The sequence below is a fragment of the Colobus angolensis genome, unplaced genomic scaffold (assembly GCF_000951035.1).
Source record: "Colobus angolensis palliatus isolate OR3802 unplaced genomic scaffold, Cang.pa_1.0 Scaffold51, whole genome shotgun sequence".
Classification (NCBI taxonomy): Eukaryota; Metazoa; Chordata; class Mammalia; order Primates; family Cercopithecidae; genus Colobus; species Colobus angolensis.
The window spans coordinates 10160555-10173846 of NW_012118599.1; the positions used below are offsets into that span (position 1 = coordinate 10160555).

General features: G+C 40.9%; 1 protein-coding gene across 4 annotated transcripts in view; it reads left to right on the forward strand.

The window, feature by feature from the left end:
* Window positions 1-13292, forward strand: part of ADGRF5 (adhesion G protein-coupled receptor F5) — a 114415-nt gene that overhangs the window by 67809 nt on the left and 33314 nt on the right. For all 4 annotated transcript variants that reach the window (XM_011960278.1, XM_011960277.1, XM_011960280.1 and 1 more), the window contains exon 4: window positions 10477-10638. In XM_011960278.1, the coding sequence (XP_011815668.1) occupies window positions 10477-10638 (162 nt within the window). The remainder of the gene's footprint in view (window positions 1-10476; window positions 10639-13292) is intronic.

The following is a 13292-nucleotide window of genomic DNA, read 5'->3' on the forward strand; positions in this document are numbered from 1 at the left end:
TTTCAGCCTTCGTTTTCTTAGCCCTGTGGGATCCCATGCTCCCTTTCTCCCTCCTTCCCCGAAGTGGCCTACAGCACAGTCTGTACGTTCTGTGCTCTAAAACAGGTATCATTACCTCTACCCCATCCCAACAACCCTTTAAACTTTTCTGCACCCTATGATGGGAGCAGAGCCAGAGATGTGCTCATCTGGTATTTTGAAAGACTTTGGCTTTTTAAATTCAAACGATTAATCAGTGAGTTCCAGCTCCAGGCTTCTGTCAAGTTCTTGTAGGGCTCAGGCTGCTGGCTTCCTCAGGAGCAGTGGGTGATTACAGCTGTAAAAGGAATGTCTTCCTGCACTTCTGAGCCAGGCTGTTTATGACCCATGGTGACAGTTTGAGGGAGTAGCCCTTGGGGAGGAAACCATTTCTATATCTAAGGATTTGACATGCCAAAATTTTTCCAGGTGTGCTTTCATTAAAAACAACCATAACAATGTTAAATCACCATGAAAAGATGTTTTCCATTTATTATACATGGTCCTCTGTGTTCTTGGGCCCCTAGAGTCATTTGGGAAGTGTTAATGAATCAACCTATCGTCTGCAGAAGATGGATTGACCTTGGTACTTTTACAAAATCGCTGAAGTAAGAAATGGCCATAGAAAAACCTAGGCACTAGACCCCAGATATCCAGAATGTAAGTTGCAATTAAGAATATGACTCAGCGTGGTGGCTCACGCCTGTAATCCCAGCACTTTGGGAGGCCGAGGTGGGCAGATCACGAGGTCAGGAGTTTGAGACCAGTCTGACCAACATGGTGAAAACCTGTCTCTACCAAAACTACAAAAATTAGCTGGGCATGGTGGTGGGCCCAGCTACTTAGGAGGCTGAGGCAGGAGGATCGCTCGAACCCAGGAGGTGGAGCTTGCAGGGAGCTGAGATAGCACCACTGCACTCTAGCCTGGGTGACACAGCAAGACTCCATCTCAAAAAAATAATAATAAAAAATAAGAAAAAAGAACACAACTCTCCAGAAAATAATGATGAAAGGAAGCAACAGAAAATGTTACCTTCAGCAGGATGCCACATGGAAGTGTCTGTGTTCTGCTTGGTGGGTGTGTTAGTTAAGTGAGGTGTTAGAACTGGGCTCGGATTTTCAGAGTGCTTTTCCCTTTCACATACACGTACCTCTCCCTTTCTGAAGCCTGGTTGCCAGAAGGAGACAAAGGTTCTAAGAGAAAGACAATTAGGTCAGAAATTTTCTTTTTTGAGTCACTGGGCAAAATCTTTAGCATTTGGAATAGAATCATCTTTAAAGATAGGATCAATACTTACATTTATTCTCAGCACACCATGAATTTCTACCCAAGTGACTGGTCAGTTACATAACCTAACTGGCCCCTTGAATTTATATGTGTGTGTCTGGGTGTGTATATATATATATGCATGCAAATGTGTGTATATGTGTATATGTGTGTGTGTGTGTGTGTGTGTGTGTATACTGTTGTCCTTCCCTTGGTATCCATGGCGATTCATTCCAGGAACCCCTCAGATACCAAAATGTGTATATACTGAAGTCCCTGATATTAAATTGTATAAATTTGCACATCACCTATGTACATCCTTGCATATATTTTAAATTATCTCTAGATTATTTATAATACCTAGTACAACGTAAATGCTATATAAATAATTGTTGTACTGTACTTTTTAAGTCATAGAGACAAGAAGGAAAGGCTGTACATGTTCAGTATAGACACAATTTTTAAAAAATATTTTCCATCTGAGATTGGTTGAATCCATGGATGCAGAACCCACAGATACAGAGGGCTGACAGTGTTATAGTACATATATATATATTACATTTGTATGTATCACATATGTATGTCACATTTACACACACACACATATATCTCAGAGTTAGTACCTTATAGGGTTGTTAGGAAGATTAAATAATGTTATGTTAATATTACTTTTAAAATGTTAATTGAATTATCTGGTGTTTATTTTTTCTTTTAATAGTTTTTTAAAGAAATTTAAAACAAAGAAAATCGATTTATTTATAAAATAGTATTGCATTTGAAAGGGCCTGATCTACCTCCAGTCCAGAGAAGGTATTCTGTACCACTTAAAGGCAGGGGCACAGAGGCTGTGATATAGGAGTTAGCATTTTAGGAAAACTCTTTCAAAATTCTCTCAGGAAAAAGAAGCCTGCATGAAACCTAGAGGTGAGAAAAAGCATGGATCTGCCTGTTAGGACAATGAGTGGCTATAAGGGAGCAGAGAGAAATAAGAATGGGAGAAAGATCCCGAGTCATGTCACAATTCCATCAGGAAGTGGATTCTGGATCAGCTGAGTGGCTGGCACAGAGAGGTGACTGATTAATGCACTTAAATGAAAAGTATCCTGATGGTTATGGCTAAATAAATTACACGAAGAAATTAGTGCCTGGGAGACCGGCCAGGAGGCTCGGCAGTCTAGACATGCGACCCTGCCATAGAGTAAGATAGGAAAGAAGCAGAGGAAATGTTCGCCAAAGACATTTTGAAAACCACAGCAAAAGGTCTTGGACAGATGTGACTTGGGGATGAAGGACAGCAATAATCCCTGTGACTCTGCAGGAGTGTACAAACCTGGGAGATGGTGCTTTGGGGAGGTCACAGGTAGAGACCAGAGTTGGAAGGAAAAGCTTGTTCTGGAGGTTTGCAGATAAGCTCCAAATTTAGTCTTACGGGGACTCTTCATGGGGGAATGAAAGTGGGTGTTACTTATTCGTTGGAAGTAACACAAATATCGACTGGCCAAGTTCTCCATTCCAGGTTTCTGACAGTAATTGGGAAGGCGGTATATCTTGGAGCCTGGTGCTAAAGACCCCCAATTGATTATTCTTTGGCTTTAAAGGAATAACCAATGAGAGGCAAAACAGCAAGAGGGAGATTCAGGATGTCCAAGCTCTGCCCTGGATGCGTTCACATTTTCACATCTATTTAGTCAGAGTAAGGTTCCTCCCAGACTGGGTCTCTGGCTGCTAGCGCGGAAATCCTGCCCTTTCTGCAGGCCTAGCAACCTGGGTATGCTGGCCCTTTTAGATCTGGGTTCGGGAAATGCCGGACATTCCCCAGATTGAGGAACAGACTTTTGGGTTGTCATAGTTGTAGCCTTTCTGGTGATGACATGTGGTCCTGAGTGCTCTGAGCCGCAGTGGTGGTGGTAGAGTGAGATAAAAGACCTGGTGCTCTCCGGCTGGTGTGTGGGGTTGGTTTGAAGCTTGACATTTAATATTGGGAGTGTTTTGCTTTTTTAAAATTTTTCTGGTTAATGTTTTTCTTTTTTGTTTGTTTGTTTAACTATCCCAAAGGTGAAGCCTGATAGGAATAATGTTAGCATTTTTTTTTTTTTTTTTTTTTTTTGAGATGGAGTCTCACTCTGTTGCCCAGGCTGGAGTGTAGTGGTACGATCTCAGCTCACTGCAACCTCTGCCTCCCAGGTTCAAGCGATTCTCCTGCCTCAGCCTCCCAGGTAGCTGGGACTACAGGCGCCCGCCACCCTGCCCAGCTAATTTTTCGTATTTTTAGTAGAGACAGGGTTTCACTGTGTTAGCCAGGATGGTCTTGATCTCCTGACCTCGTGATCTACCCACCTTGGCCTCCCAAAGTGCTGGGATTCCAGGCATGAGCCACCACGCCGCGCCCTTAATGTTAGCATGTCTTGACCTATCAGCACACATCTGCGTAGAATATAATCATTATATTTATGATAATCAGAATTATTATTTTACTGGCAACCATATGCCAGACACTTTGTTAGGGGTTTTCATGTACAATTCCAGCTCTTTAACAATCATCCTGCAGAGAAAATACTAGCCTTCATTTACAGATAAGCAAAGTGTGGCTCACAGAGTTCAATGACCCGCCCAGGTATATCTGCCTTCATCTTACTAGGTAAGAAGATGGGGCTAACTTTGATGATCTGGGTATGTGGCTAGCTAGTGGAATGAATTCTCTTCCCTAGACTTCACAGTCTGGTGTTTGATGACACAGTGCTGCCCACTTTCTCCTCCATCTACACCTGCCAGGTAGCCCATAGCCTTGGGTTCTGATGATTTTCTTCTTTGTAAACAACTCTTTCTGAAACCTGAAGAGAGAATAAGATCCCTTCACTGCATCTGCAGAGCAATCACACAGTAGCATACAGACAATGCTGCCAAATTGCCACCTTCTAGAATATGTCAAGAAACAAGCAAAATAGTGAGTATCTTTTGATATTTACTTACTAAGACCAACAGGGAGAAACAGGAGAGCCAAACCATCAGTGGTAAAATTGTATTGGTCCCTTTAGTCAAGAGGAAGCCACACCAACCAATCTCTTTTCTCCTGGGTGAAGTTAGCAGGCAAGAGGTTAATTTATGCATCTACTTAAGCTCTGACTCTGATAAACCATAGTTCCCATTAGTGTTTCCAGGCAAAAGTAGAATTGTTTGCTTAAACAGCTGTGATTAAGACCCAAATATCTTGGTTGCAGTTTGTGGCCAACTTTCCAGAAATGTCCCTGTAAGATAAGTGCTGTGTGGCTGGCAGTGATTTATGGGAAAGGAGAGGGGAAATCCTGGTTGTCTTGTGCCTCCTGGGCCTGCTGATAGGCCTCTGTCTGTGACACTGATGACACCTGGAATTGGCTACCTTCCACACAAGGCATCAGCGAGCCAGAAAAATCCAGACAAACAATGCCAGGGGCAAAGAAAACACATTAAACCCCCAGGAGTCAGACATCCTGAGGAGCAGAGGAGGACAGGAGTGCATCCAAAACACACACACAGAAGTTGAGGAACTGTCCTCATTCCTCCTGGTCCCTGGTAGTGTGGGGAAGGACAAGGAATGTCACTTCCCAGGCTCTGAAGTCCTCAGCTTGAGCGGGACAGGTGGGTTTGGCATTTCTAACCCTAAACTCTGGGCCTTCTGAGGGAGTGAGGCAAGTGAGCCTCTGACCTCACTGCTATGTGGGTCATGCTGATCCCTGAGCATCTAAGCTGCTCCTTAGGTGCTCATCCTGTTGCCCCGGGGCATTACAGGGGAAGAAAGCTCACCCACAGCCTCTGTGTTCTATTTGCCTATAGGAGCATGATGCTGTTCTAGGCTTCAGATGAGAAGAAATGACCCAATTTCAAGTGCGTACTGGGGGATTGAGGGCATCTTCTTGCTATTCCTCAACCAAGCCAAGAGGGTTGCTATCTAGGGCTTTCACACCTGTTTACTCTTCCTAGAGTGACATTTTCCAGATAGCTTCCTGGTTCGCCCCTTACTTCATTTGAGTCTCTGCTCAAAGTTTACTGCTTGAGAAAGGTCTTTTGTAACCATTCTACCAAAAAAATAAAAATTAAAAATAAAATAAAATAAAAAAACAAACAAAAAGCCATCCCTGTTGTCCCAATCACTCTGTTTCCTTGCCTTCCTTTATTAAATTAAAATGTAAACTTATCTTTTGCCTCCACTATAAGGATGAACGATCCTCAAAGACAGGGCTTTGCTCCGTTTATTCACCCTGTGTCTCCAGCTCCTAGTGCAGTGCCTAGAAAACAGGCATTCAATAAATAGTAAAATTACAGGTAAATCATTAAATCAAGGAACAAACAAATGAGCGGAGCAAGGCTTAATGTCAAAATACATGAGTATCAATGACAATGGGTCACAATGCATTTTTCCTGAATGTGAACTTTTTTTTTTTTTTTTTTTCTGAGACTGAGTCTAGCTCTGTCTCTCAGGCTGGAGTGCAGTGGCGCGATCTCGGCTCACTGCAACCTCCACCTCCTGGGTTCATGTGATTCTCTTGCCTCAGCCTCCCAAGTAGCTAGGATTACAGGTGCCTGCCACCACACCCAGCTAATTTTCTGTATTTTTAGTAGAGACAGGGTTTCACTGTGTTGGCCAGGCAGGTCTCCAACTCCTGACTTTATGATCCATCCACCTCGGCCTCCCAAAGTGCTGGAATTACAAGCGTGAGCCACCGTGCCTGGCCCTGAATGTGAATTTTTAAGACATTTATTATGTTGAATAGAATTAAACAATGGTTTACATAATTCTTTGATTCATTATTAATCATTTTGCCTTTGAACTTGATTTCTATTTTAGAATTTACTTCAGGAATTGTACATCAAGCTCTAAAGACACGTTTAACAATAATAACTCATATTTTTAATAGTACTTTAAAGTTTACAAAGTGGTCCCATTTGGCAATGATAGACTGGATAAAGAAAATGTGGCACATATACACCATGGAATACTATGCAGTCATAAAAAAGGATGAGTTCATGTACTTTGCAGGGATGTGGATGAAGCTGGAAACCATCATTCTCAGCAAACTAACACAGAAACAGAAAACCAAACACCACATGTTCTCACTCATAAGTGGGAGTAGAACAATGAGAACACATGGACACAGGGAGGGGAACATCACCCACTGGGGCCTGTCGGGGTGTGGGGGCTAGGGGAGGCTTAGCATTAGGAGAAATACCTAATGTAGATGACAGACTGATGGATGCAGCAAACCACCATGGCACGTGTATACCTATGTAACAAACCTGCATGTTCTGCACATGTAGCCCAGAACTTAAATTATTTTTTTAAAAAAAGTGGTCTCATTCATTATCTTCTTCTATCTGAGGTGTGGCAGGGTATGATGAAAAGAAAATGGTCTTTGGAGTCAGAAAAATGTTTCCAATCCCAGTACTGACACTTACTGTCAATGTGGCTTCAACATTTTGAAACTTAGTTTTGCCATCTGCAAAATGGATGTATGCATACTGTCCTCATGGCCCTAGAACCTAATAGATGATGAATAAATGCAACTGCTGCTGTTATTGTTACTTTCACTATCATCACTGATTTATCCAGTGTCATTGAAGAGAGGGAATGAGCAAGTATCAGTTCCCTTGAGGCAAGAGAGGGAAAATATGTGTGAACAAATATGTCTGGAGACCACCTGAGTGTTTGCCTCCACAGGTGCAGCAGCAGGAGGTGTCTGAAAACAAAAAGCAAAGCCAAACACAAGTTTAGGTGCTGATATTGGCTCTCCAAGATTCCCTTCTGGGTTTCATCATTTGGATTGGAACACTAGATCTCAAACCTACTTGATCATCAAAATCACCAGTAGAAATTGAAAAAACAAAATACAGCAATACAGGCTTCTGGGGCTAACCCATATATATTTTACTTTGGTTCACATGGGCTGAGCTTCCAAAATCTCTCTCTCTCTCTCTGTGTGTGTGTGTATGTGTGTGTGTGTGCGCATGTGTGTATATTCCCTAGGTGTGTATAATCCTCAGTTAAGTTTGGGGATCACTGGAGTAGATGGTTTCCAAGAGTAAGCCAACAGCCTGCGAAATTACAATGGTGCTTTTGAGCCTATTTCGAATGAGTATTTTCAAGGAGAAGGCATTTCCCTCTCTATTAGAGGTTCCCCATCCGTACCGGTTTCTAGAGAGCTGACACTCAGGCTGAGGGTGATTCTGAAACTCTTTTTCGAAGCTGTTGGAGAACATAAAAGGTAAAGGAAAGAGGCCTTTAGAGGCTGGGTGCTCACATTAACAACTGCAGGAATGCTATAGACTGAAACTTGCTAAGGTCACAAGAGCCTTTCCTATTAGTTCTTCATGCTTTGGCTTGGCTCCTCGTAAAATCTGAACAGAACTGCCTTGGTTTCAATGGGGAGTGATGATGTCCATGAATCACCATGTGCTTTCTATGCACACACTTGTTCAGTTGTGACTGAAAAGAGCACAGGGAGTAGGCTCAGGGCCAGACATGACCCTCAGGCAGGCATTGATATTTTGCGAGATCAGATCATGGGATGCAACAAAGCCAGCAATGAAGTGGATATGATATGAATTTGTTACTGACCTCACCCATCCAAAAGGCAGCTACCATCCAGGAAATCCTGTTTTTATTTATGGGAGAAGAGTAGACTGGCGTGGCAAAGAGGATCTTGGAGGTAGTGAACCCTCTGGAGGATATAAACATTGCTGCATTACTTTTCAGGAAAAAGAATGTGCACTAAGGCAGAACTTGTAAATATTATGCAGCCTTTCTCCTCGTAAATAATCCCAGTGGACAGCATAGTGTGTCCATAGTTAGAATTACATAAAATAAGATTAACCATTCTTCCAGGAAGCTTGTTTTCATCACAGAACCATTTGAGAATCAAAAGTCAATAGGAAATTTTAGGCAATGCCATACTATCATGACAGGCTGAGTTTCTGCATTCTTATAAAAGTCACTTTATTGTATTTGTTAAGTACATTTTTATAAATAAGAAATATACCTCAATATCCATTCTTAATTTTAGGAAAATCTGCACAGACCTTTTTTATAGGCTGGGTTAACTGCAGAAGCTGAATGATGCCAGGATGAAATTATTCTCAATAAGGTTGATGGGTAAAACCAAAGACCTAAGACAAACAGTTTACCAAGCTCAGTGAACAAATGTTACAGCTTTCTGAAATAAACATTCAACAATTAGAGTTTCCCAGCATAAACTTACTCTACTTTAGTATTTCACACCAAGAGTCCTTGGAATATTTAGATCTTACAATATTACGGGAAAATTTTTTGCCCTTTTAACATAAAATTTTAACTTTATGGTATAATAAACTTCATCTTCTCAGATACAAGGTAAATTTTAAAGTAATGATTTTATAAATATTCACTAAGTTTTTCCTTATTTGACTGACAAGATAAAATACTTTCAATGTCTGGGCACAGCAGCTCATGACTATAATCTCAGCACTTTGGGAGGCCGAGGCAGGCAGATCGCTTGAGCCTAGGAGTTTAAAACAAGCCTGGGCAACATGGCGAAACCCCATCTGTACAAAAAACACAGAAATTAGCTGGGCATGATGGTATGAGCTTGTGGTCCCAGCTACTCGGGAGGCTGAAGCCAGAGGATCACTTGGGCCCAGGAAGTGGAGGTCACAGTGAGCCAAGATCATGCCACTACACTCCAGCCTGGGCGACAGAGAGAGACCCTGTCCCCCAAAAAAGAAAAATATTCTCAATTTATCTGTGTAAAATGTTCTTATTCCTTGAAGGTTCTTTATTAAGTATTAACTGTGCCCATGGCTTCAGTTATATATTCTAGCCAAGATTAGGCCAAAGATTCTGTCAGTGACAGAGAGGTGAATTTGTGACTTGACTCAGAGAGTTTCAGGTTTAACAAGAATTGATTGGTCACATATTTATAATAGGGTAAGCTCTTTGCCAGATAGAGTAAGTAAGGCTAAGAGAAGTGAAAGAAACATGAAAGAAACAGTTGCTGCTCTTGGGAAGCTTAAAATTAGTGGCCCAGACACAATGTGTTATAGAAAACTGTGAAAGAACAATTCCCAGAGTGTGTGTGTGTGTGTGTGTGCGTGTGTGTATATATAGTCTATATATATAGTCTCTCTCTATATATAGTAGTCAATATAGACTACTATAGTCAAGGTGGATCTGTTCCTCAACACACACCTACATCAGGCAGGCTAGACTTTATCTGTCTATCTATCTATAGTCTCCATGTAAACATAGAGTAGACTATATAGTCTATAAACATAGATTAGACTATATATAGCATCCTATATATAGACTATATATAGGATATGTACTATGCTATATATACTATATAGACTACTATATAGACTATATATACTATATAGACTACTATATACATAGAGTACCATATATAGACTATATACAAACTACTCTATATAGACTATATATAGAGACTATATATACTATATATAATTCTATATATAGACTGTATATACTATATATGTACTCTATATATAATATATATATACCCACACATACACACACACATATACATATATATTAGCCTGCCTCATGTAGCTGTGTATTGGGGAACAGATCTATCTTGAATACCAGCCAGTTAACCACCTGGAGACAATTTGGAAAAACAATGAAGAGCTGAAAATCTATTTTATTTTACTTTCCAATTTGTCTAACTTTTGTTGAGCACCTATCATGTTCTGAACGCTGGAAATTCAGAGGAAGAGCAAAGAATATATGCTGTTTCCATAGGCTAAGGGCAAAGGGAATTAACTGGGTGACTTTTCCCGGATGTCTTCAAGCCATGCATGGTTCAGCCTTTAGAGTATGCATCTATTGACTGATGCATGTGGATGAAACAGTGACTCACTCCTTTGAGTGCTGACTGTGACATATTTTGCCCAAATGGTTTCCAGAACCTCCCTGCTATCTCTCTGCTTCCACTCTTGCCTCATTACAGCCCATACTTCACACAGCAGTGCTTGGCCTTGGACACCAAGGTGGTGAGTAGATAAACTCCTCTTTTTCTCTGAAAAGTTTCACTAGAAATTCCCAAGGGTTGATAGACCAACCATTCACATGTACCTGTCATTACCTTTAACTGCTGAAAAATCCATCATGATCTTGCTCCATCTCCCATGGTAAGTTTCTCAGCCTTCATGTGCTTTCATTGCAGTTGCCACAAAAAGTCCTGCAGCTGAAGAATACACTGTTAATATTGAGATCAGTTTTGAAAATGCATCCTTCCTGGATCCTATCAAAGGCTACTTGAACAGCCTCAGTTTTCCAATTCATGGGAATAACACTGACCAAATTTTGAGCATAAATGTGACAACAGGTGAGTAAGAGACCCATTGCTTCAGGATAAATGATTGGATGTCTTGAGAAAGACTGTCTGAGCTCCTGACTATCAGAGCAATCTTTTACTTAGTAGACAAGTGAAATGACTCACCGAGACTGATGTGTGATTCTATGACTTCATAGGCTTCCAGAGTGAAGCCTTTATCAGTAAACTCTGCAGCCAGAGGTTTCTTATTTTAGATGGTGACCAGAGGTTTGCTTGGTGGTTTGTATGATGCTTGTCATAAAGCGGTCCCAAGATATGGCCAGGTCCTTCATGATAAACTACTGGGTCCTCTTCCCTTGGGCAGATAAACTACTGGATCCTCTTCCCTGTGTCCTCTTCCCGTGGTATATCAATGAACATAGAAAGGATTGGTTCAAGATATTAGTAAGTACCAGATACCCTTCTCTTTGGCATTATAGGTCAGGTAATAGGAATGAGGTACATGCTTGCATCAGAAGCAAGTCATTAAGTAGAACCTTTCAGGCCATAGATTGGACTTTCTGGTTGCAAACTGTTTTCCAATGTCATGCTAGCTTCTCTATGTCTCCAGAGACCATCACCCAAGAACTGATATACAGTAGAAGTTGTGAGATAAGGCTCCCAGTTATCTGATAAAAGGGAATTGCTTTTTAAACTGGAAAGCACTAATAGATGTTGGGTTTTATTATTCTAAAATGAGAGCAAGAAAAAAATTCTTGTTTTTGAAATTCTTTTTGAATTCTCATATTTCAAATAGTCCATCCCAACGTCGGTACATGCATTTTAATTTTTGATTCTTAATATATGCTACTCGAAGTCATAGCTCCCTTACCACCCCTTTTGGATGCCATTTCCCACTGATTCCTACCATTAGTACTAATTTCCTTGAGTTAGTGATTTTCCAGTTGGATGCCAATGCGCATTATAAGTCCTTCAGGAGCAGTGAGCTTCTGCTGTGTTTCCCACTCTTTATCCATAGAACATCTCACCAAACTAGGGTACTTTGGAAAATACATAGGAAACACCCTTCTATGTTCCCACCCAGCATAGATCTTTTGCCTTTAGAATAAATTATTGCATAGATTTTAGTCAATTTTGCTTCCCAAATTTTTTAACAGAAATCTTTTGGTGTCTTTGTAGGTGCTAGTAAATGAATCCAGTAAACAAGACTGACCAAGTATCAAAAATAGTTTTTTGTTGAACAACTAATGATTATAGACACTCAAGCTTTAGTTGTGAGTTTACCTTCCATACGTTCAATATAAACATACTCTCTCTTAGTTTTTCTACTAGAGATGGGATGACTTCAAGAGGCTTCACCATCTTAAAAACTTGGGTTAACAAGCTTCTCAATTAAATGCAATTGACCTTGGAAAGTTTAATTTATCCTTCCAGAAAGACTGGTCATTCACACGTAGAGGGGGTGAATCTTTTCTGATAGTGAACTATGAAACAGGTTTGACAAAAGTGCATATTTCAATGTGGCAGAGAAAACCTGAGGCTCACAGACCTCAGGACCAGCAGGGAACAGCTAAGAGGAGTTGGCCTAAAAGAGGAAGTGAATGGGATGGGTGACCCTCAAAAACTGAGTCTGTCTTCTAATTAGAGAACTAAACTTTTTTTTTTCCATTACCATAAAAACCTAAAGGACACAAAGGCAAAAAGTGATGTAAAGTGATGATACTTTTACATCACTCTTGTGGAGAAAAACAAGAGGCCTTGTCTTGATGGAAACCCCAGTGAGGAAGAAAAGCATTCTCAAATTTCGGTGAGACCCTCTGACCTGGGGCTAGTTCATCTCTGGGCCTACGTACCACATAAAAAGAAGGGTCAACCTTCGCATGGCAATGAGTGACTTTCGTGGCTTTAGTGCATTTTCATCTCGCAGAGTGAGGAAAAAGGACCAATGCTTCCTTTTTATGTTAAATGCAGCAGGATGTATGTTCTATGTTAAATGCAGCAGGGCAATGAAGGTTAGGCCTACTGACCATGGCACTAATGACTAAGCATCCAAACTTTCACCATCTTCCTTTTTCCATCCTTCCCTCACCTCATTTTTCCAACAATCTACCTTATGATCCCGTTTTAGTGATGGCAAATAAAACTGAGGATATTTAAAACCAGACAATGTGCATAAAGCACCAAACAATAACTGGGATATGGCAAGTGGTCTGGAGGTGGTAAATTCTTTTCTTTTTTTTTTGTATTTGTATTTTATGTGGGACTCAAAAGTTCTTCAACCACTCCTCCAATAATGCTCCCTCACAAAACAAAAGACAACAACAAAATTGCTTTAGCACTGGAATTTCATGTCAGTAAGAGAGAGATTTCAACAAGTGGGATCCTACTGGCTATCCTCAAATTACCTCTAGTGGGCACTCAGCTTCTTTGTTAGCAACTCCAGTTTCTTCTGTTCCTAATTCTCCTGCCTCACTGCTACCCACTGCTGGCATACAGGCTGCATCAGCATCCAAGGAATTAACTGGAACGTGTTGTCCCTTCTATTTCCGAAACAACTATTTGATAACTTCCCTTTGGGTAGTCACTCTGTGGGACTTTTCCTGGGCACCCATCTGCAGAACAAACAGCTCTCAAAGATGTGACTTTGGTCGAGCTTTGGAAACTGATTCAAAGCCCTCTGATTTCAGAACATTTCTTACTGTCTC